The 24,278-nt window shown below is 46.3% G+C and overlaps 1 protein-coding gene across 1 annotated transcript in view; it reads left to right on the top strand.

Moving 5' to 3' along the window:
• Positions 1 to 21,838, top strand: part of PSMD2 (proteasome 26S subunit ubiquitin receptor, non-ATPase 2) — a 35,012-nt gene extending 13,174 nt beyond the window's left edge. Inside the window, exons 6-21 of the mRNA XM_061637468.1 lie at positions 4,843 to 5,001; positions 7,100 to 7,244; positions 8,270 to 8,330; positions 9,221 to 9,367; positions 12,302 to 12,408; positions 12,729 to 12,856; positions 12,939 to 13,026; positions 13,864 to 14,026; positions 15,493 to 15,594; positions 15,682 to 15,827; positions 17,527 to 17,610; positions 18,760 to 18,928; positions 19,521 to 19,615; positions 19,971 to 20,097; positions 21,154 to 21,272; positions 21,528 to 21,838. Coding sequence (XP_061493452.1) covers positions 4,843 to 5,001; positions 7,100 to 7,244; positions 8,270 to 8,330; positions 9,221 to 9,367; positions 12,302 to 12,408; positions 12,729 to 12,856; positions 12,939 to 13,026; positions 13,864 to 14,026; positions 15,493 to 15,594; positions 15,682 to 15,827; positions 17,527 to 17,610; positions 18,760 to 18,928; positions 19,521 to 19,615; positions 19,971 to 20,097; positions 21,154 to 21,272; positions 21,528 to 21,710 — 2,023 coding nt within the window. The 3' untranslated portion in view covers positions 21,711 to 21,838. The remainder of the gene's footprint in view (positions 1 to 4,842; positions 5,002 to 7,099; positions 7,245 to 8,269; positions 8,331 to 9,220; positions 9,368 to 12,301; positions 12,409 to 12,728; positions 12,857 to 12,938; positions 13,027 to 13,863; positions 14,027 to 15,492; positions 15,595 to 15,681; positions 15,828 to 17,526; positions 17,611 to 18,759; positions 18,929 to 19,520; positions 19,616 to 19,970; positions 20,098 to 21,153; positions 21,273 to 21,527) is intronic.
• Positions 21,839 to 24,278: the final 2,440 nt, after the last annotated feature.

Raw genomic sequence — 24,278 nt, 5'->3', positions numbered from 1 at the left:
GGTCTGCACGCCCATCACACACCCCACTGTCTGTGTTCCTAATGATCGAATCGCCCACTACAAGGATGCCTCCACCCCCCTGGAGATATATCCTCGGCACAAGAGGATAGCTGCTCATCCCCCAAGGAATGAGTCTCTTCCAAAGGATCATTTCCTTCTTCCTTGGCTGGATGCTCTCCTTCCCCGAGACCATCGTTCTCCATGATAGCAGGAGAGCTATCATCGTTGGAGTGGGACACAGCTATAGTGTCCCTGAAGGCCTCATCCACACACCTGTCTGCCTCTCTCAGCTTTTCCAGGTCAAGCCACCTTGGCCTGAAGGAAATGAAGTCATTCCCGGAGAGCCAGGAGCTCATTGCACCGAGAGCACACCCATGACTTCTGTCCAACAGGCAGATAGTCGTACATGCTGCAGGCAGTGCAAAACACTGGAAAGCTCCCACACCCCTGCTGGCTTCTTACCTGCATAGTTTTGTTTAAGGTTTATTACGTCAATGGGTTGGAAACTGCAGTTTAGTTGAGGTCAGGGAACAGACAGGCAGAGTGGGGGGCTCTGGCCTCCTCGCCCTGCTGCCGAACTCGCTCTGCTGCTTAACTCGCCTTGACGCTTTGTCAGCTGGGGCCTTGATGCTTCGTCAGGTGGGGGCTTCCTCTAGCCCGTGGAGCAGGCTCCCTCGCTAGGGTGCTCTGAATTTTTATGTGTGGCTGGTCCCTCCCAGCTACTGCTGCCAGCCAATGATGTGTTAATTGAGGCTGATGGCTCAACTATCAGCTGGGGCTTAACTCTTTAGGATTATCTCAGGCTTCCTTGGAAGGCAGGCTTCCTTCCTTAGTGAGGGGGAGGCTGTTTAAGGACTTTGACTAGTGGTAATAAGAAAGGTTAACTAGCTTTTACTCTATTTTTATTTTATTTGCTGACAACAACCACTTTTATCAGTACAAGTTCCCCTGTAGTTTTAAGTGGTGCCTTGTACTCTGGGCCGGACAAACTAGACTAGCTTTTGACTGCTTTTAATCTAAGCAAGGGGCTGCGACTTCCAGGCGAGTCTTTTTTGTTTTTTGTATTCCCACCTAGAACAGCCTGACCTTTCTTTAACCTAGGGAAACAGAGCTTGTGATTGTGTTTAAGGAAGGCTTCCCTTATTACTTATTACTCTGAGCTGTTTGAATTCAATTAAATAATGAAATAAATGGTTGCTACTTACCCTCTTCTCGCTCTGCTGCTTAACTCACCTTGACGCTTTGTCAGCTGGGGCCTTGACGCTTCGTGAGCTGGGGGCTCCCTCTAGCTCGTGGAGCAGCAAACAGTCTAAAAGCAAATTATGATTCCCAGGTTTCTCGAAAAGCTAATGACAGTTGCTGCTGCATTTGATGTTCAGAGGTATACAAAATGAAGTCCCATCATCATACTACATGAAATGCATCTGGTTTAGCTCTGCCTTGAATCGATCATAAAGAGAGTGCAATTTTTTCCAAAATGGCAATATCCAGGTATTCTGAAACCAAAAGGAAATGTTCAAATTATCCAAAGTTTTCCATATTTGAGCATTTGAAAGATGAGCAAATAAAAGATACATGACAAGATCTTTAAATAAAATATCAGTGTTAGAATCATCAAAAATTGATAGGGGGGCCAATTGGGATAACATCTGAATGGGAGTGTGGGTAGTTTTAGATATTTCTTCAAAACCTCAGTCCAGAAAGGCTTTATATGGGACCATTCGCACCACAGATGAAAATAGGTACCATGGGCCTCACATCCTCTCCAATATTCTGGAGAAATACCATAAGTAATGCATGAAAGCTGCACCGAGGTCCTGTGCCATCAGTGAGAGAATTTGAGCATGGCTTCTCTAACAAAAGCTGATTTATATGGTTTTTTAAACCATACATTTGACTACTGCCTGTCTTTGAACTGAATCCCAAGGTCCTCTTCCCACCAGGGATGTGGTCATCTGGGGTCTCAGGGGACTCTTAGAACCCTAACTTTTTTGGGAGCAGAGTCCCAGCAGGGTCTTTATGTCTCCAGCATCCTACGAGTCAGTTGGCATGAAAGGGGAGTCAGCCCCTGAGAAGAGTTATCTAACATGTTTCTTTGTCTTTTCCTACTGATTGGAGCCAATCAGAGTGAAAGGAGGCGAGTCAGCCACTGAGAAGACTCTTCTCTGTAGCTAACACTCTCCCCTTTTATGCTTATTGGCTTCTAGGGCCATCTGTTATTGTGGGAGAAGGCACTAACAAGGATCTCGTTCTCAACCCTGCAGCAAAAAAGGGAGGGAGGGGGCATGGCTGTGACTACCATGAAGGGACCCTGCACTTTTGAATCTGTCACTGCACTACTGCTTCCCACAATGTTTTCAACAATGATAAAGGCCCTGTAGTAATGAGCTCCCGGTAGAGGTCTGCAACCAAATCCTTACCAAATTCTGAATTAAAAAAAAAGAACACTACTCTTGTAAGGGATCTAATGGCCTGTGAGTGAATACAGGAGTCTGGGCCAATGTACTTATTTTTTAAAAAAATATATTGGACTAAGAAAGCCAGCTTGAGCTGTATCTGTCTGAGAGGTACTCAGTATGGCAATAAAAATTCAGCCAAGGCACTGCAGCATCACACAGGAGGACCTGGAGGATGGAGAAGAGGAGTGCAGCCTGACAAAAGGTGAAGGAAGCTTGCAGGCATTGGAGAGGCCACTGTGCATTCTCTCTCCCCCACTTCAGACTAAGGCCAAAACTACAGTGGCCAGTTTGTGTTTCCAAATGCCCAGCCATCTCTGCACTCCTGCAAAGAGTGCCACAGAGCGGCCAGGTTGGGCCCTGGCCAAGGGCCCCTACAGCTCCTACTTAGAGTGGGAGGGCGGGGCTCCTGTTCCGTGATCCATGGGAGTGTCAGGTCCTGTAACCCGACCCTGCCATGCATCACAGAGAGGGAACTCCCAGGCATCCCCCCAATACAGACACCGTGGGCTTCAGTAAGGCCACACGCATGCCCCACCTAGCTCTCCCATCAATGTGAATGCTGTGCGCACAGTGCATGCATGCCTGCCATCACCCAGGATGGTGCTGGGGGCTTCCCTAAAGGGCTGATGCCCTTGCTGCCATCTTGGTTGATGGCAGGCATGCATGCTATTCATAAAAGTTATTCACACGACACGAGGTAGGTGGGGTGCACACATGGGCTTTTTAGCCCCGCACCACCTGCATGGTTGTGTGTGTTGGGCTATGGCACTGCAGGCCCGGGGCAGGCTGGTGCCCAAGTGTCCAGGCATATCCTTTTCATCTTCTTCAGGTGAGGCTGTTGATGTACTGAACCACTGCCTGGCCGCGATAATGGACTGGATGAGAACTAATAAACTGAGACTCAATCCTGACAAGACTGAGATGCTGTTGGTGGGGGAGCTCTCTGCCCAGATGGTTGATGTCCGACCTGCCCTAGATGGGGTTACACTCCCCCTAAAGGAGCAAGTCCGTAGTTTGGGGGACTTATTAGATCCGCTCCTGTCACTGGAGGCTCAGGTAGCCTCGGTGGCACGGAATGCATTCTACCAGCTTCGGCTGGTAGCCCAACTACGACCCTATCTGGAGAGGGAGAACCTTGCCACAGTTATCCATGCTCTGGTAACCTCTAGATTGGACTACTGTAATGCACTCTATGTAGGGTTACCTCTGAAGACGGTTCGGAAACTTCAGCTAGCGCAGAATGCTGCGGCCAGAGTTCTTACCGGGACTAAAAAATATGATCATATAACTCCTGTCCTGGCCCAGCTGCACTGGCTGCCAATATGTTTCCGGTCCAGATTCAAAGTGTTGGTTCTTACCTATAAAGCCCTTAACGGCATTGGACCGCAATACCTGGTGGAACGCCTCTCCCGCTATGTACCAGCCCGTTCACTGCGCCTGACGTCGAAGGCCCTTCTCCGGGTTCCAACGCATATGGAGGCCCGGACAGTAATAACTAGAGCTAGGGCCTTCTCGGTGGTGGCCCCCGAGTTATGGAACGCCCTCCCTGACGAGATACGCCTGGTGCCTTCTTTGTTATCTTTTCGGCGCCAGGTAAAGACCTACCTCTTTGCCCAGGCATTTTAAATTCTACTTTAATTTGTCTTTGTCTTAATTTTGTTTATATATTTTTTATACTGTATTGTTTTCATGTTTATTTGTGTTTTAACCTGTTTTTATCTTTTGTACACCGCCCTGAGAGCTTGTTGCTATAGGGCGGTTTAAAAATGTAAATAAATAAATAAATAATACCTGGCGCTGGCCTTGAGAATCCCCACTGGGGAGTGGGTGAGTTGTGGGGGAAATGTGATGGTTAAGCACCCTCCTCCTGCTCACTGCTTCTCCCCTTGTAAACTGTGTCCTGTGCCCCCACCTTGTAGTGGAGAATTGCCAACTGGACATTAGGAAATGTAAGCTGGCCAAATATGAGCGTCTGAAAAGTGACTGGATCTCTCTGCAAATGGATAGTAGACTGCAGAAACAGAGCACTGAACAGTGCTTGTGGAATCCCATTGAACTTCTGTGGTGTACCTTATTTAAAGTGCTTTATTGTCACTGTCTGAAAGGGATTGCCTCCTGAGTCTGGTGACGCCCATAAAGGTGGATCTTGCTCGCTTCCTGTTGATAATTAGCTGGGAAGATTTCTGGCTGCTTCAACACTTCTTTTGGGCTATGATGGCAAATATTTAGCCCTGCTTGCAGATGACAGTGTGTGTCCCCATCCCGGAATGTTGTAGTGTTTGTCTTCTGTCCTATACTGAGGAAAGGGTTCTGTTAGCCCTCAGTGTTGGCACCACCCAAACTTCACCACCTCTCTCCTTCTCTCTCCCTCTTTCTTCTGCAGCTGTGTTAGCTATGTCCCTGAGCCTGAGAACTCTGCCCTCCTTCGCTGTGCCCTCAGCATCTTCCGCAAATTCAACCGTTACCCAGAAGCCCTGCGTCTGGCTCTCATGCTGAATGACATGGAACTGGCAGAAAACATCTTCATCTCCTGCAAAGATGTGTATGTGGGAGCCTTTGTCTAGAGCTGGGTGCTGTTGCTGAGGTCCAGAGGGTTTTGGTGGGAAAGAGATAAAATCACTGGCAAGAAAGAAACCTGAAGGCCCAATGCAGTGGGCGTGGGTTAGTGTGTATACGTTGCTTCACTTCACGGGTCAGGAAAGGGAATGGTATCAAAGCTGCTAGGCCACAGGTGGTTAACCTGTAGCCCACAGGCTGCAACTAGCTTCCCAAGGTGTTCTTTATGGCTCTCCCAAATTTGTCATTTTTTAAAAAAATACGTATTTTTCACTGACTACTCCTGTGGGTACCCTGCTGTGCGGCCAAAAGGTTTTTGTGACATAGACCCTCCAAAAGCTTTCCTTTTTTAAAAATTGGCCATGGCCTCTTATACTTCAGCCACACCCATTTTGACATGCAACTTGTGGAGGGTTAACCATAGTCATTGTGGCCCATGGCCTGAAAAAGTTTAGCCACACCTGTGCTAGGGTCTCCTGTGCAGGGACTTCTCGCTTTATCTTTGTTGGTGTGAGATCTGCTGGGCCGCAACTTCAAGATGGGAGAATAGACATGGAGGACTTTGTTCAGGCATAGAAACAGCCTGGCAGAACACACAGAAATCGAGGCAAAAAGAGCTCAGACGGACAGGGGTGACTTGGGTTCAAAACTTCACTTGGCCAGGAAGCTTAGTGGATGACTGTGGACCAGTTGCTATCTCTAAGCCTAGCCTTTATTTATTTATTATTTATTTATATCCCGCCCTTCCTCCCAGCAGGAGCCCAGAGTGGCAAACAGAAGTGCTAAAAACACTTTAAAACATCATAAAAACAGATCTTAAAATACATTAAAACAAAACAACATTAAAAACATTTTAAAAAATATTTTAAAAAGGGTTAAAAACATTATTAAAAAAATGTATTAAACAGCAATTCTAAGACAGCCTTGCCTCATAAAGTTGTTGTAAGAATATAATGGGGCATGTGGAAACATGTATGCTACTCAGAGCTCCTTGGAGGAAGGCTGGAATGTAAATATATGTGAAAAATTAATAAGGATGGAGGGAATAAGAGTAGGACAGAAGGTAGACCAAAGCCTGTCTGTGGACCACTGACTCGTTTCTGGTGGAAGTTCTAGTGCCTGCTGGTTGTTTTCTTCTTGCAAAGAATTGCAGGCTAAGTGGACCTGTATCTGATCAGCTTGGTGCTTCTCTTAAGTTCTTAAAATATATTAGTTTTTCCTTAACTGTGAAGACATCCTCTTGCTATGAAAACTTAAAATACATCAATGGACCACAGGGATTGGGGTTTTGCTAAAATAAACTGAAAAGTAGACCTTTGAGGCAGGAGACTAGAGAAGGAGACTGTTGAGGTTGTTGCTGTTGACCCTGCTGACTGCTTATTGTCAGGACTGCAGGCCTTTACTGTGTTTTTTTTTTAAAAAAAATCACAACTCTGTGCCAATGTAACCTGTGCCAAGAAAACCTGTATATATATATATATTTCAAATTGAGCAGAAATGCAGATTTTGCTTATTTGGTATCGCCGCTCCTTCCATTTGTTGTCCTTGGTAAAACGAGGGCAATTTCCAACAACTATATCAGTAGGTATGTAAAGATAAAAGCAAAACATAAGAATGAAACCAAAATCCAATATTTATCAACTCTAGGTCAGATGATGATTAATTCCTTTGGAAGATTAAAACGTAGCTTAAATAAAAATGTATTTGTTTGTCATTTGGAGGCAAGGTAGGGCGAGCAGCAGCAACTTCCCTGGTGTTGTCGATGATCAACAGTCCTGCAGTGAAAGGCCTGTTTCAGTATGCTCTCTGAGCTCCTTTTACCCAGAGAAACCAAAGGTTATGATGGGAAGGGCCATAGGTCAGTGGTAGAACAGCTGCTTTGTATGCAGAAAGCCCCAGGTTCAATTCTGGGCATCTCCATGGTGCCTTATCCATGCAGATTACTAGTATATCACTCTTTTGGTGACTGAAAGCTAGGAAGATACCAGAGAGGTTTCTGCAATCTTGTTACCATGGACAATGGGTTGTTGCATGCACACTTCCTGGTGCTGATACATTTGTATTTCCTGCCTTTTTTTTTGCAGGGTGGTTCAGAAGCAAATGGCTTTCATGCTGGGCCGCCATGGAGTCTTTCTGGAGCTAAGTGAGGATGTAGAAGAGTATGAGGATCTCACAGAAATCATGTCTAATGTCCAACTCAACAGCAACTTTCTGGCCCTGGCCAGGGAGGTGAGTTCCTTGCAGGCTGCTCTGAGCTTGTGCTGGTGGGTGGAGATGGAGGGGAGCAGATGTCTGTGGTGGCTCTCAGAAGAAACGCTTAGAAGTGTCTGTGTGAATGTTGACTGGAAAGATCAGATTTAGCGTGGATGTTGGAATGCTTCCCAATCAATTGGTTTTTAAGACAATGGAGAACTATGGTGAACCTTCTCTTGCCTCTGCCTACTGCAAATAAGAATGGAAATTTCTTGTTCTTGTGAGAGTCAAATGCCCGTCAGATGAAATGCTCCTTGATTAAGAGCAAAGTGCCTCTTAGGCTATTCAACTCTCTCTCTTCCCCCTACCCCCAATATCTTCTGTACACACTTCTTTTGATTTATCATGGAGTGTAACGTTGTGTGTGGCTGAGGTGGACACAGGGATCATTAGAGGTAGCAGTCTTCCTCTTCAATGCTTTAACACACTTTGGCCTCTGGATTGAAGATAAGCATGGCTGTGGTATCCTGTGGAGGAAGAGGAAGCTCAGACAGGCTTGTTAGTAGGTTACTTGCACTGCAGAGTGGCTGGGATCAAAGTGTTGACCCAGGAACATAGAAAGCTGCTTTATACTGAGACAGACCATCGGTCCATCTAGCACAGTGTTATCTACACTAACTGACAGCGGCTCTCCAGGATTTCAGGCAGAAGTCTCTCCCAGTCCTACCTGAAAGATGCCAGGGATTGAACCTGCGATTTTCCGCATGCAGGCAGATTCTCTGCCCCTGATCTATGGTCCTTGACACCTTAGTTCAAGTGAAAGTTCCCTTACGTGATTTGGGGTGGACAGTGTGATCAGACCTGGAGGAAAGCTTCTAAAAGAGGCATACAGCCTTGTTGCAAACTTTGTAATGGCAATTGATCAGTCACCGGTGGAGATGAACTAGGTGAACGGTTGGTCTCACAACCTTAAAAAAGTTATGTTGGATGTAGAGGGACGCCTTGTTATGATGCCGTGTCAGCCTGTGGCCAAGAAGAGTAACTCCTCCTTTTGCTTCCAGCTGGACATCATGGAGCCCAAAGTGCCAGATGATATTTACAAAACCCATCTAGAAAACAACCGTAAGTGCTCTGCTCAAACCAGTGGGGTAGGTGGGTGCTGGCTTCTTGAGATGTTGATATGATTCCTGTCACCACTCGTGATTTTTGTTCAAATTAAATTTGTGGTGGAGAGAAGTCCTAATTCCAGGTACCCTACTTGTTGTGCCTTCGTATGCAATGGCTGCAGCCCAGTGAATTCTTTTTATGTATGCAGCAGGGTTTTCCTTTTTTGTTGTAAAAAAGCCAGTTCTGTTTCATTCTGGAATTGAAATGCTTCTGAGGTGTTCCCCCCAGTGGCAGCATCACATTTTGGAAGGAAGTTCCACAACATAGGTATCACCATTGAAAAGGCTGTTCTGCAATAACATTTGCACATTTTTATATGACCTTCAGCTGCTGAGGACTTTAAAGGTGAGAGTGGGCGCCTTGAATGTGGGCGTAGAAACAGACTGTTAACCAGTGTAGTGTAAAAATGCATCCCTGTAATCTCTACGATCAGCACTGAATACATGTAGAGCTGGTGAATTCTGAATTGTTTTCGCCCCATGCACAAGGCGTTACAATAGTCAAACTGAGCAATAGGTAATTATGCCTGAGCTTATGGGCACACAAGTCTTGCACTTTATATACTGTACAATGCTTTGTATCATCCTTTGTTGTAACTTGTTCATCACTAAATAGACGTAGCTTTCTATATTAAACAAGCTATAATTCATATAGAATATGTAGTTTTCTTAATTGGCTGCAGAATCTGTCAGGCTGTGTTCCCCTTGCAAAAAGGCTCTTAAGAGTTTCACATGAGATGAATGGGAGAAACGTGAATGGGAGACAGAGAAGGATCTGTTTGAGTAGTTCTAGAGTGCCTGGTGTCGTCATCGACTTGCTCTCCCTTGTGCTTTCTGCCCCTTCAGGGTTTGGCGGCAGTGGCTCTCAAGTGGATTCGGCTCGCATGAACTTAGCTTCATCCTTTGTGAACGGTTTTGTGAATGCTGCTTTTGGGCAGGACAAGCTGCTGACGGATGATGGCAACAAGTGGCTGTACAAGAACAAAGACCATGGTGAGAGGGAAGAGGAGCAGGCAGTGGCTGGTCTCCTTGGGAGAATGCTGGGGGGGGGACACTTACAGAGAATTATGGTGGAGATCAGGCCTGGGATCTTTCCTCAAAGTTTCTTCTGTGATAAAATTTGGTTGAATGGCGCTCTTGACAAGGGCCTGTTGATAATTTTCTAAAAGGGTGCTTGTCAGGTTCCTACCTGCGGGAACATCACAGTGCTCTTGGCCAATAAACTAATTGCTGAGGAAAATTTTAATTCTGGAGCTCAATCTCTGCCACAATAGCTCTGGTACGCTTAGTTTGTTGGTAGTGAGACTGCCGCATGTGGTCTTGTATGAGTGCCATCTTGCAACACAAGAATAGCCAGTGACACTCACCTAGTTAAATTGACTGCTTCAGGCCAAAAAGATGTGAGGGGATAATAACCACATTGTTTTTGTTTTTTATACCTCATTCATGGTGTCTGCATGGATGAAAGATGGTTTAGAAACGTTTTTAATAATAAATCTGGTATGAAGCAGAGGGTGGGAAGTCTGATTTTTCAATGAAAGATGTACATAGGTAAGAGGAGCTGAGCCATCCCTTGCTTTGCCTCTGTCACATCAGGCACTTTTCTTTCCCAGCCTGGGTTGTTTTCAGTACCTGAGCTGAGAGAAAAGTGACTGTATCAATAGAGCATCCTGTCAGGGTTGCCTTTCTAACTTATGAGACTGCTGGAGGACCGGCAGTCTGATTTCTTCCTTTCCCAAGGCTTTCATTTGTTAATATAGCAACCCAGTGGCTCTCCAGTTTTTTCCCCCCTCTTCCTGCTTTTGGGCTTTCTGTGGGGATAATGAAAGCACAACAGCAAAAGTGACGCCATTTTGTTTCTTTTCCAAGGCCATTTTGCTTAGTTGCTTGAGCTTCCCCCTGGGTCAGTCCTGCCAAATGTGAAATCCACACCATCTGGCAGTGGGGTTAGTTGGCTTTGCACGGTTGAGAGGCTTTGACTCATCTGAGAGACACCTTATTCCTGTGCTAGCAGTCTTTTTACATGAAATACCTAGTCTTGAAGCACAGACCAGTCTCTTGACCTGTAAGCCTCTGTGGCTTTAAAGTAAGTGGTGCTCTGAAGAGAAATTAAGGGGATCTTTTCTGGTTGCTGCTGTCATCCTGTGAAGCTAGAGCTTCTTCCAAAGCTGTTTACCTCTCCTAGTTGTCCTGTACCCCTTTCTTTTTTCTCCCACAACTAATCCAAAGCAGGCAAACTTCCTCTCATTCACCAGTTTTTATCCTGGTGTTTTCAGTGGGGGGGAAATGAGCTCTCTAGTTGATTCCTGAGCACCCATATAGCAACTGCGTATACAAATATGACACTTGGTGGCCCATTTTTCTTGAATGTAGTGTTTTAACATAAAAAATTCAACAAGAGTGATGAAAGTCTAGTAGATGCTCTGAAACTGATAAAAAAATCTGTCTTCAGAACGTTGAAACTGGATACTGCATTTTAGACACATTTATTTATTAACTTTTATTTATTAAAAATAGCATGGACATATGTGACTGTTAGCAGCCTGGCTCAACGTGCCAGAATGCATTGACATTGTAATGCGTGTTTCAGGAAGTTGGAAGTTGGGTGTGCTCGCCCTTTAGAGGCAGACGTGGGAAACCAACATAATAGAGACTAGCCTTCTTTTGGGAATAAGGATACACGTTTGCTGTGTGTTAGGGAACTTGGGCAGGGCTGTAAATAGCTGCTTCCTGATGGAATGCAGGGAAAGTCTTGTAAATTGGAAAAGCCATATTGCTTCCTTGATTAGAAAGGCAGTTGTTTCTAAATTATTATGTAGTTGCTATCTGATTCTGAAATTAGGGAGGGGAGCTTTTTCCAGGCTTGTAGCATTCATGTAGATGTGGGGTACTTTTTGGCCCAGATACACTCTTCAATTGTGTAATTTATACACCAGTAGACACACAGGGAGCACATTGTTGCAAATTTTAATCTGTATAATATCCCTGTATTTCAGCCAGTTAAAAAAGGTAAAGGTGTCCCCGCACTTGTAGTGCGAGTTGTTTCTGACTCTTAGGGTGACGTCTTGTGACGTTTACTAGGCAGACCGTATATATGGGGTGGGATTGCCAGTTCCGTCCCCGGCCTTTCTTTACTCCCCAGCATATGCCGGGTACTCATTTTACCGACCACGGATGGATGGAAGGCTGAGTGGACCTCGACCCCTTTTACTGGAGATTCGACTTCCTCCTTCCGTTGGAATCGAACTCCGGCCGTGAGCAGAGCTTTGGCTGCATTACCACCACTTACCACTCTGCACCACGGAGCCATTTTCCACTTACCATTTTCCATTTGGAAACAAAAGAATAAAAAAATACCCCAGCAAAAAACCCTGGGGGTAAATTTCTGCCTTTTATTGCATAATTTATACATAAATAGACCTACAGGGATGTCCTCTTAGGACATTGTCACAAACTGTCACCTGTACAAAGTCCCTAAATTTCAGCCTGTTACCACTAACTGCTTTCCTTCTGGAAACAACAACAGAAAACCACTGGGGTCCAAACTACCCCAATTTACTCAATATGCATGGAAAAGGGGCCAATGTATACTGCTCAGAAAAATTCTGCCTCCTCTGAATAAGTGTTTTCCCCCTGCTTTGTAGTGTTAAGCACACTTGTGGTGACCAAAAATAAGAAAAGTCTCTGCGGTACAAAGTGACCCCATGCTGCCATTGAAAATCTCATGGGGGTCCAAATATACCCCAAAGTCAGCCAGTAATGAGTTTTTTGCTGGGTCTGCATGAGGGCTATAATATCCCACATGGGCAAATGTAGGCCTACAACTAATAAAATTGGTTGTGGGCTGGTAAATGTGAGGATTAATTCTCTTTAGGTATGATTCAATGTCTGTCTCTGTCCTAAGAAGCTTTTACATCTATTTTGTAGGAATGCTGAGTGCTGCAGCCTCGCTGGGAATGATCCTGTTATGGGATGTGGATGGGGGGCTTACACAGATTGACAAGTACCTGTATTCCTCAGAAGACTACATCAAGGTGGGTGGCCCTCATTCCAGCCTGAGCATTACTGCACATGGCAGTCCAGCTATAACCAAGTAACAAGACTTGCTATCCTTAAGAACGTAGGAGGCTTCCTTACACCGAGTCAGACCAGTAGTCCGTCTATCTTGGTGCTGATTCTGATTATCAGGCTGGCATTGAGGCATCTGAGTGATGGGTTGTATGTCCTGATATGCCCAGCCAGGGCCTATGTGACTTCAATTTTTACCCCTCCGGTTAATTTAGGATTTGTAGCATGCCAGATATAGGCTGTCATGACCTGTGTTGTACTTAACAGTGCTTTTTGTGTCCTATAGTCAGGGGCTCTGCTGGCTTGTGGTATTGTGAACTCTGGGGTGAGGAATGAGTGTGACCCTGCCCTTGCACTGCTCTCTGACTATGTCCTCCACAACAGCAATACCATGAGGATTGGTGCCATCTTTGGGTAAGGGCCTGCCTGGGCTTCCATTTCCTTCTGTGTGGAAAATAGCATACATTGTTGAAATGACATGGGTACTCTGTTGCAGGCTTGGGCTGGCGTATGCTGGGTCCAACCGAGAAGATGTCCTGACCTTGCTGCTTCCTGTAATGGGTGATTCCAAGTCCAGCATGGAGGTGAGAGAGCATCGCCACAGCTGCCTTGAGCTTGGTCAGCTGCTTGACTGAGGGAGGAGATATGTCATCTTTTTTGGAGTGTGAGAGTTGGCAACAGAAAAACAACATTCAAGGAAAACCCAGCAGTCGTGTAACCTTGAAGTTCAGAATGACGATAGATAGACGTCAAGTCTAGATTTGAAAGATGATCTTGGCATTCTTCTTCTCATGTGGAATGTAATGGATGAGATATGTATGTGTATGATTGGTCAATGACCGTAAATAATGTATGTATGTAATGGATGAGAGTTCCTGGTCATCTGGGATCTCATCTGCATTGGTTGGTTCAGGAGCACACGAAGGCTATGAACCTTGAGAAAACCACTCCAGTAAAATAAAACTAGTTTCATTAGCTGCATCACACCTCTCCTAGATAGATTAGTGGCTGTTGCTTGGGGAAAAAAGGGAAGGTTGTCAGGCATCTTCTTCCATTGGTCACATCTGTGTGCCACAGTCAAGCAGCGATGAGCATGTGCCTTAGCAAGCAGGTGACCTGGCCCTTGAGAAGGAGCACTATGCAAGAATCTAGCCCATAAGTTTCCCTCTGTGGTCTCCCACAGGATTCCTCTGTCAAGATGCCTTTGTTGGAGGCGGTATGCCTCTGAATACCAGTCGCTGAGAATCGTAGGAGGGGAGAAGGCTCTTGCGCTCAGGTCCTGCTTGATAGGCTTCCTAGAGGCATCTGTTTGGCTCCTGTGAGAACAGGATGCTGGACTAGATGGGCCACAGGCCTGATCCAGCAGGCTGTTCTGTTCTCCAGCTGCAGAGGCTTCGGGGTGACATGATCTTTCTCCTCAGGTGGCTGGTGTGACAGCCCTGGCTTGCGGAATGATTGCCGTGGGCTCCTGCAATGGAGATGTTACTTCTACCATCCTCCAGACCATCATGGAGAAGTCTGAGACGGAGCTGAAGGACACTTATGCCAGATGGCTGCCTCTTGGCCTGGGCTTGAACCATCTGGGTAAGCGCACTCAGTAGGGCCAGATCCGTGGGTGTCAAGTGGGCACCTGCATGGTGAGGAGGCAGAGACAACTGCCACTGGGGGAGTGGCTAGATAATTGCCCTTCTGTCCTAAGTGCCCGTCCATATGGGCAAGTAGACTGTGGATGTGTGGTAGTTTTCTCTTCCTTTTCCCTTTTGTCCTTTCCATTTTATCTACAGCCTCTCAAAAAAAACCAAAACACAGGCTGGAGAGACTATTGTGGGAGAATCATGGCTGTCTTTTCTCATTTTTCAAAATGGGCAGGCAACCATGTCAGCTCCAGAGGGCTCTTTTTGGGCTGGGAAAGTCTACTGTTGCACCAACCTGTGCCACCACTCCTGAGGCATTCTGAAAAATGGTTGACCTTCCTGTTTCATTGTGGTGTCCTTTGCCTGGGTTAAAATAAGTGCTGCTGCAGCTGCTGTTCCTGGCAACATATGCTCATGTGAGGCTGCCATGGTTAGCATCACATTCCTCATTGTGGTGCCGAGAGACAGCTCTGCAGTGGAAGAGAAGAGGGGCTGGACAGTCCAGTGGTGAGATGGCAGAAGGTGTGCTGGACAGGGGCATAATGGAGCATGCAAGGTGGGCTTTTTCACAAGGTTACTTGCCTGCCTTCTCCAGATCCTGTCCTTTTACCTCCTGCCTACCGTTCCTAGGGCAGGTTGTTTCCTTGTGAAATGCTTTTTAATGTGGAGTTTCTTAGGTTAATTATTTAACTGGCATCTACCTCCTGGTAGTTTTTAAATTGACTGCTTCCCAGCTTAGTTTTTCTTTTTATCTGAAATGTTTTCAGATTGTCTCTTGCACCCATCCCCCAGTATTTTTCCTCTGGGCAAGATCCAGAGCAGGGGGGCATGGGCAACCTTGCATTCTTGCACAAGGACTTCTAGTCTATCTGTTACAGCAACAGAACACTGCTCTCCTTCCCCTGAGAAGCATTCCATGAAGGACATGGGATTTCCTTGTTGGAAGGGAAATTCCACATCCCCCCCTTGGTCCACGAGCACACATACATAGGTGCCTTTAAACCCTGGTCCCAGATTTATTTCTTTATGTATTCGTTTATTAAATTTATGTCCCGCCCTTCCTCTCAGGAGCCCAGGGCCAGGCCAGTTTTCTTTACTGACCTGCAAAAAAGGGATATAGCGCAGAATCCAGCCATACAGCAGGACACTGTGGTGTACTGCTTCCTTTAGTCTTTTGAAACACTTGCAGATGAAGCAGTTGTAAAAGTGATTCCCAGCATTGGGCCAGTGGAGGATGTTTTGCTGCTGCTCCTGGTTGGATGCATGTGTTAGGCCAGAGTCTAACACTGAGTCTTCCTTCAATGTGTGGAGCAAGAGACAGGTAGACCTTTTCCCTTCAGGCTGTCCAGATCTTCAGTTAGTAACTGTGGCTTGTCTTAAGCTGCTGTTGCGATGGGGTGCCCTTGTTTCTTGCAGGAAAGGGTGAAGCCATTGAAGCAATCCTGGCAGCACTGCAGGTCGTGTCGGAGCCCTTCCGCAGCTTCGCCAACACACTGGTGGACATCTGTGCTTACGCAGGTGAGCCTGGGCTCAGGTCAGCTCTGCATGCTTGGGGAGGGCATTGGGTCTCCCGTTTCACTCATTGTCTTGGTATTTTTCCTCCAGGATCTGGCAACGTTCTGAAGGTGCAACAGCTTCTCCACATCTGCAGCGAGCATTTTGATTCCAAGGAGAAGGAGGAGGAGAAAGAGAAGAAGGAGAAAAAAGACAAGGAGAAGAAAGAGAGCTCGGCCGACATGGGGGCCCACCAGGTAGGGAGGGAAGGGGAGGACGAGCAAGAGGTCTCTCTTGGACGCTGTGGGGACCTGAATGGGCAGGCAGAGAAGGTAGGCAGCGTTAGAGCACCTGCTGTGTGGAGAATGTCCTAGGTCCAGTCCCTGGCATCTCCCCTTTAAATGGATCAATTGGCCAATGATGGGGAAGAGCATCCTCTGCCTGAGGCCCTGGCAAGCCACTGCCAGTTAAGAGTGGGTCACCCTGGGCTAGCTGGCAATTAGTCTGGCTTTTGGTATAAGACAGGCTCCTTTGCTCCTCACCCAGATGGGTGGGGCTGAGAGCTGGATGGGCAAGCGTCACCTACTCCTAGAAGATGGCCTCCTATTTAGGCCTGCATTTTCTCTTTGAAAATTAACCAGCATGCCACGCAATTAATCATGCAACCATATTGTATCACTTATATAGGCAACAGAATGATGCAGTCTGCATGTATTTGGTTGGCTTTGCCATTGGGGTTGATCAATGCAGCAAGACAAAGTTTGTTCAAGTTGTATTATCAGAGAATAGTTAAGTACTGTAAAGCATTAACTTAGGTTTGTGCCAGATTAGCGATTAAGAAATTATGAAAAGTTGTTATGAGGAATTGCCATCTGCTTGTAGTGCTGTGTCAATGTATATGATCATTTATCTTCCTACTTGTCACTCAGATCCGGCTGTTTTTTTTCCAGTGAAATGAAACAGACAATGCTTATGCTAACTATAAATACAAAAGCCAGTCTTACAGTGCAGTGTTGGTTGTAGTGGCAGTCCAGGAGAATGGGTCCTTGTTCCTAACTGAGAAGGAATTGCTGTTATTTGCAGCAGCATCTGGGTAAAATCCCCTCAATTCTGTGTTTGCTAGAAGATGATCTCATGCAGAAATTAACACAACGGCAGTCTTGGCTCCATGGGACGTTTGGCAGCGCTTGGCCATGGTCACAGGAACAGAGGAAGCAGCCTTATGCCGAGTCAGGCCATTTGTTCATCTTGTCCACTAGTGTTGCCACTGACTGGCGGTGGCTCTCCAGGACTTGAGGCAGAGGATTCTCCCACCCCTTCCTGGAGATGCCAGGGGTTGAAACCGGGGCCTTCTGCTCGTGGTCCTTCCCTCAATATTAGTTGCTAATGTATTGTGATTGAAATGTGTGTTAGTTCTTTTTAATATTGTATTTTAAATTTTGTAACCTGCCCTGGGACCTATTGGGGAATGGTGGGCAATTGAGGGTGATGATCGGCCGCATGGTTGGTGTTTCCTTGGGTAGGGCCAAAGGGTCAGTGAGGGCACTGAAGCCTCACCCCCTACGCAGCAGAAGCTCTCCCCAGCCATCTTACTTTGGGGACCCAATATGGTAGAGTGTTGCCCATGTTAACCTGTAAGACCTAGAAGGCTGCGATTCCCAGGATATTATACTCCATACCAAATTTCCGCACTAGCTCAGTGCAACTGCAGAATAAACAGAGCGCTGGGCTACACGAGTGTGTAGAAAAGAACTGGGCTGATAGAGATTTCGTTTGAGTGGGAGGTTAGTATTTCAGTGGGAACCCTTTTTTCTCCCCCAGTTCAAAGCTGTGGCACAGTTTTGTAGTGGTCTTGCCTGACCAAGTTATGACTCCACATTCAGCTTCTGAGAAAATGTGTTTCATCCATGCCACAAAGTATCTTGTGGTTTCAGTCTGTGTGTCTGCTTCTTGCAGGGCGTAGCAGTGCTGGGGATTGCACTCATCGCTATGGGGGAGGAGATTGGGGCTGAGATGGCTCTGCGCACCTTTGGTCACTTGGTGAGTATGACGGTGCAGGGAAAGTTCTCTCCATTTGAGGCCATCATCTGAACTGAAATGACAAAGAATGAATCTGTATGCGAGTCCAACCCCTTGGCTCCATTGGATAAGGAATTTAGACAATGGTTTGCCACAATTTTGAAAGCCAGATCACACTACAAATAGCCTCAGAGAACTAATGGAAGAGGGAGAACCTCCAGAATTTACAAGGCAAATTCTTCCTTTAACCTGCAAAATAGGGATTGGTCAGCTTTTAAACTTGAGCAGAACCCATCCACAAAGTCACGCTAAGAGAAATACTGTCTGTGGAGGGGTGGAAGAGAGACCACCTTTTGACTCTAAAATCAGCTTTGCCTGAACAGCGCGGATCAAGCTAGATCTCTGTGAAGTCCCTAGTGGGCTAGGAATGTAGTGCCTAAACAGGGCTGTACTTTTTGTTGTAATACAGTTAGCTATATTGAGGCTTCCCTTAGGGTAGAATTCGGAGCTAGAAAGGCTGTGTCCTAAAGGACTTTATTGATGCTGGGGAATGGTATGAAAGTCTGCCCTACCCCATTCATTATTGTATACAAGTCCTAGGGTCTACATTTTATGTGGTCCAAAATATTCCTTGACATTTGTTCACATTGCAGTTTCCGCATGCTGGCTAGGCGGTCTGCACTCTTATGTGCCACCATAAAGGGAGGGTGACCTCTGCCAGGGATATATTGATGCTGCTGCCACCCCTACAAACTGCACTGTCCCCACCCCTGGTTGACCAGCAGTATGCAGGGTGTGAGCTGTCAAGCTAAATGAAACTTGCCCTTCTGAGTATTTGGGGCTACAATTTGAAACTACAAAGCTTTGGAGCTAAAAGCAGCTTGTTAAAAGGATTGGCTAAGACCTTAGCCCTTGCTTTTTCTCCTGAATGGGTGCTGCATCTTGTCTGCGGGAGGCCGTTCTGCAAAGAGTTTGAAGTTGACTAAGTGGCTTGAAGGCTAATTATTTTCTGTTACTGTCGCATCCGGTGGACACTCTGAGGACTTTTTGACTGCTGCTGGGACCCTCAGAAGGACTGCCCTTTTGTCTGCGGCTGTGTCGATGAATGTGTGCAGTGCTTTGCAAAGCTGGTCTTGGTGGGCTAACCATTCTCTCTCCCGTCTCCTGCAGTTGCGGTATGGGGAGCCCACTCTCCGCCGGGCTGTCCCCTTAGCCCTGGCTCTCATCTCTGTCTCCAACCCCCGCCTCAACATCCTCGACACCCTCAGCAAGTTCTCCCATGACGCTGACCCAGAGGTGTCCTACAATTCCATCTTTGCCATGGGTGTGGTGGGCAGTGGTAAGTGGGTGACTGCAGGCTAAGAGGGAATCCCTGCAATTGATCCTGAGTGCCTTCTGATGATCCAGAGTGCACTGGTGTTTAGAATACGGAGCCGGCAACGTCCTTGACCCAGGGAGCCTACAAGACAGGGCACAGTAGATTGAGCCGGGGGAGAGGGAAGGCTTTATCCACAGGCTTTCAGGAGAGGGGTCAACTGATTCAGCAGACCTGAGAGGGGCAGGGCTTTCCCTGAACTACTGTGGCTAGAATTGGTTGCGGAATGGAGAACTGGAGGCTATGCGGAGCTATATCAGAAAAGGTCCGGATTGGCTGCTGTGGGGTTTGTTTCTAGAGCTTTCTGCTTTTGAGATATGTCAGCATAGGGATGTATGTTGTTTTTTTCTGCAACAGTCCAAGCTCTTTGTGGCATTATAAAAACTTAACAGTTTTTGTGGCATAGGGGACCCTTCACATTTCTTTTGTGTTGTGGAGTGGGGGAATCCCCCTTGCCTGCTACAGCCACCCCCGTTTCCCAGAAACTGATTGTGGGAGCTTGGACTTTTCATTTTGGTTGTTCACTGATCCTACTGATTCTTTCCTGATTCCGCAGGTACCAATAATGCCCGTCTGGCTGCAATGCTGAGGCAGTTGGCACAATATCATGCCAAGGATCCCAATAACCTTTTCATGGTGCGGTTGGCTCAGGTAAATGGCTCAGCTTAATCTCTGCACCATAGAAATTGAGAGTATTATTAACTTTAGAGTTGTTAAGCATGTAGATGAACATGTGAAATATCATTAGGCTACATCAAGTGGTCAGTGATTAACATTTTCAACAGGAAAAGCCACTTTTTTGGGGGGGAGTGTGTGTCTGAAATTTGGCATAATTTTTCATTTTCAGATAGCACTTGTTCTGCTTAGAACTGTGCCATTGTTCGTAGGCAGAACAGAACTTATTTAAAAATTAAGTAGTCTTCAGGACCGTTAGGTTTATAACTATTACAATTCTACCCAGCCATGGATTCCTGCTTCCACACAATATTCTCCTTTTGCTTTGCAGGGCCTGACACACCTTGGGAAAGGGACCCTCACTCTCTGTCCTTACCACAGTGACCGGCAGCTCATGAGCCAGGTGGCTGTGGCTGGCCTCTTGGCTGTGCTAGTGTCCTTCCTAGATGTGCGCAACAGTAAGTATTGCTCCCCCCCCTTGAGTTGGGGAGTTTAATCAGTGGGTCCTTCTAATGGCAGACTCTGGGATTTGCTCTTTTTCAGTGATTAGAACTGCTTCCATTTTGTGCTTGTTATTGGAGGAAGGTGCCATCGTTAAATATTTCGGGGATCGTGCACAGGAGAATGTTTTCACCCCCTATATGTGGTCGTTATTGCTATGGCCTGCTGAGGATACTGCCTTAATAGTACTCACCATGGATCAGATAGGAAGAGTTGAGAATGAGTAGACGAGTTCTTAGGGTCTAGTTCTGGAACTCCTTTCTTCTAGAGATCCAGCAAGGTGAGGTGGAGTAGCCTTTGTGCATACGATCCAAATTTCAGGGGGCCCCCCAAGCATCCTGCAGTATTTTTAAACTTTGCCTGAGATGCTGGAGAGCTTTTGTCAGTCAGGGTTGACAATTGTAAAACTCAGTGGGTCATTGTTCTGACATATTTATGGGGTTCCTGTGTGTGCTTCTGGGCCAAAATCCTGCTTTCATTTTGTACTCCAGTATGGATGATTGAGTACAAAATGCATGTAGCTTATGCCAGTTGAGGATGGCACGTGAGCATTTAAATCGCACTTGGTAAAATGCACAAAAGTGATTCCTGCGAGAGGCTCCGTCTTCTGCTTCAGTCTCTCTTGCCGATAAGAGTTTACCTGTATGATGCAAACCACGTGTTTTGTGTTCCAGTTTCATACTTAAAGTGAGAGGGGTCCCTTGATGATCAAAGGGAGATTTCTGTTGTTCTGTTCTGATATTGTTGTTACGGGCCTTCATGTCGATTACGACTTAGGGCGACCCTATGAATCAGTGACCTCCAATAGCATCTGTCATGAACTACCCTGTTCAGACCTTGTAAGTTCAGGTCTGTGGCTTCCTTTCTGGAATCAATCCATCTCTTGTTTGGCCTTCCTCTTTTTCTACTCCCTGCTGTTTTTCCCAGCATTATTGTCTTTTCTAGTGAATCCTGTCTTCTCATTATGTTCTGATCTCTACAAGCCTTGAATCATGTCCTCCTTTCTCTCCTAGTAATTTTGGGGAAGTCCCACTATGTGCTGTATGGCCTTGTGGCTGCCATGCAGCCACGCATGCTAGTGACCTTTGATGAAGAATTGCGTCCCCTGCCAGTTTCTGTGAGAGTGGGCCAGGTAAGTAGGCTCAGAATAACAACTGGGAAAGGGATGTTAGTGGGAGGGGTCCCTGCTTTGGGGGGGGGATCCCACTGGATACTGGGCTTTGGTTGTTTCAAAGGTTTGTGGTCTACTACGAGTGGCCCTGGTTCAGAAAGGGGATATTCTGTTTCCTTGCTTTCCCTGACTGCTTGATCACTGGTAAAGAAACTCTGGTCCTGAGATGTGGGGAAATGATCTTGGACTGTTTATTATCTCTAACCTTCCTCTCAGGCAGTGGATGTGGTGGGTCAGGCTGGCAAACCGAAGACTATCACAGGCTTCCAGACCCACACGACGCCAGTGCTACTGGCCCATGGGGAGCGGGCAGAGCTGGCCACAGAGGAGCACTTGCCGGTGACACCCATCTTGGAGGGCTTTGTTATCCTGCGCAAGAATCCCAACTATGATGTCTGAATTGCCTGAGGGTTTGGGGTGGGTGGGGGGTGGGATATGGCACCGAGAGGAGGGACTAGCCTCCATTTTTTTGTTACAGAAAGAGCTCATCTGAGGTCATCTTAGTAAAATAAACTGATGAGAGTTAACTTGGCTTCTTGTTTGTTCTGTTCTGAGCAGCTTATCTGTAGAACAGAGGCAACCAGAAATTCCTTTGCCTTGGTGGGAAAGGTAGATTCTAAACTCTTTGGCCCTTGCGCAGGGTTGCCTGTAGTCTTCCAGAAACAACTGCAACCTGGACACAGTTATTAAGAGGCTTGTGTAGCTGATATTTATTGGTGACTGGACACAGTGTTATACTCATCGCAACATTTGGGTTTCTGTACAATAAAAGCTATTTTGGCAAAGGTTGGGATACTTGAGAGGAAAAGATTCCTGGAGAACCACAGTCTAGAGGTCTATGCATCATTACAAAGCTGAGCAGAGCGCTACAGGCCTGGCTATCGGAAGATCCCAGATCCCCCTCCGCACCCAATCCCTTGATCTCAATGTCAGTCCACATTGCCGTCTAGCCTGATGGCAAGCACAGGTCTTTCACAATGTGAGACTCTTGGAGAAATCATTCTGCTTCTACACTGCCCAGTACTAATATACAGAATGTTGCCAGATCCTCCACACCAATAAAGTGGCTTCGTTTCTTTAATAAAATAAATCCAACAACTCAAGGGAAGGATGCAAAAGCAGGATAAATTTTCAATCACTTTGCTTTCTTACATGAAGAATCAGAGAGGTGTATAGAAATAGAATGGCAGAATTACATTTCCCGCCATGGGAGAAGGTATTTGGAACTTCAGCTAGAAGAAACAAAAGACAACACTGGGGTGGGTGGGGGGTCAGGGGTTAGAGAATTGCTGCAACCCAGTGTGTGTTGGATAGAAACTCAGGGGTAACTTAAATGCTTTTAATATAAGGTAGGGCTGTGCTGTCTCCTCACTTTGACCAGAATCAAATAAGTGGATTTGCCTGAAGAAAGGAGTCTACTCAAATTGTGCTGGGCTACAGCAGGGCTGTCAAGCATAAAGCCCAAGGCTCTTATCTGGCCCTTTGCTGCTTCCAGCGTGGCCTGTGGCATCCCCATCACATTACATATTAATTCAGGATTATGAAGCAAATAAACCCGAGTAGTGCAGAGGGACTGACTCAGCATCAGCTTCTCCCACCATTAGCAGCACAGCTGTCAAGGAGGTGTGGAATGCAGTGGGTGGAAGTTGGCAACCGGGGAAGCTGGTGAAGGCAAGATGGTGCAGGGGGCACGTTGTGACTGGATGGATAGGGCGGGTTATTTTCAGAAGTTAACTGCTAGTCCTGCCACTTGTGTGTATGCACAACTGGTGATCCTTCTGTGTGATCCCTGGACAATAGCTGATGTGGGTTGAGAGCTCCAAACCCTCTGAGCTTGTTGTCTGCCCAAAAGCACTTCAGTAATCCGGATCCTAGCACACACCGAGGCCTTTTCCTCCCCTTGTTGCTTTTTTTTACTTGTTTATTGTACATCTTGTTTCTGAAAATGAGCTGGCAACGTATGGGTTGCATTAAAGGAAAAGCTGAAAGTTCTGTACAGTGCTAAAGATGCAAATAAGATTTTCTTCACCATCTTGAAAACACTATATGACCTTTCTCCCCTAAGTGCTAGTTCCTTTACCAGCAGTCAGAAAAGTAGCTCAGTTACACCATCTCATCTGCTATTAGGATGAACCTTGTACAGGTTACACTATGGTGTACATACAGCTTGCAAGCCTATGCTTCCCCTCCCCTGTATTTGGGATATTTCTGATACAATAACATCCAAACTGGTGTGGGCTAATAGAGGTGCATGACTAATGTACTGAATCAAATAAGCCTACAATTTGGGCTATGTACAGCTTTGCTTCAGTGGAATATTGCTTATCAGGCCAAAAGCCTGTCTAGTTCATCGTGTTTCCCACAGTGGCAAGCCAGATGTCTGTGTGAAGCCCACAAGTAGGACATGAGGCCAATAGTCTCCAGCGACTCATAAACAGGGAGGCTGCCTCTGATTCTACATGTAGCATATAGCCATTATCAAATCCCTGTTTAAAGCTATCTAAATGGCCATCGCCATATGGAAGAGACTATCAGACTGCACTATGTGAAGAAGTACTTGCTTCTGTCTATCTGAATCTCCCCCCATTCAAGCTTTATTGGATCCTAGCTTTGAGAGAAAAATCACCCTATCAACTTTTTCCATACCGTGCATAATTTTTATATGCTTCTATCATGTCCACACACACTCTCACCTTTTTTTCTAAACTGTGTTCTCCCAAAGATTTTAACCATTCCTTGTAGGAGGAGTTGCTCCAGCCCTCTTGACCATTTTTGTTGCTCTCTTCTGCAGTGACCAGAACTGAACACAACATTCCAAGTGTGGTCATGCCTGATTTGTAGAAAGGCAGTATGATACCGTCAGCTTTATATTTGATCTTTTTCTTACTGATGCTTAATACATAAATAGCATTTTTCCACAGCTGCCACACACTGGCTCAGCATCTTAATTCAGCTGTCTCCTACAAC

Source organism: Rhineura floridana, chromosome 7, assembly GCF_030035675.1.
Source record: "Rhineura floridana isolate rRhiFlo1 chromosome 7, rRhiFlo1.hap2, whole genome shotgun sequence".
NCBI lineage: Eukaryota > Metazoa > Chordata > Lepidosauria > Squamata > Rhineuridae > Rhineura > Rhineura floridana.
This window is presented reverse-complemented; position numbering and strand designations above follow the sequence as displayed.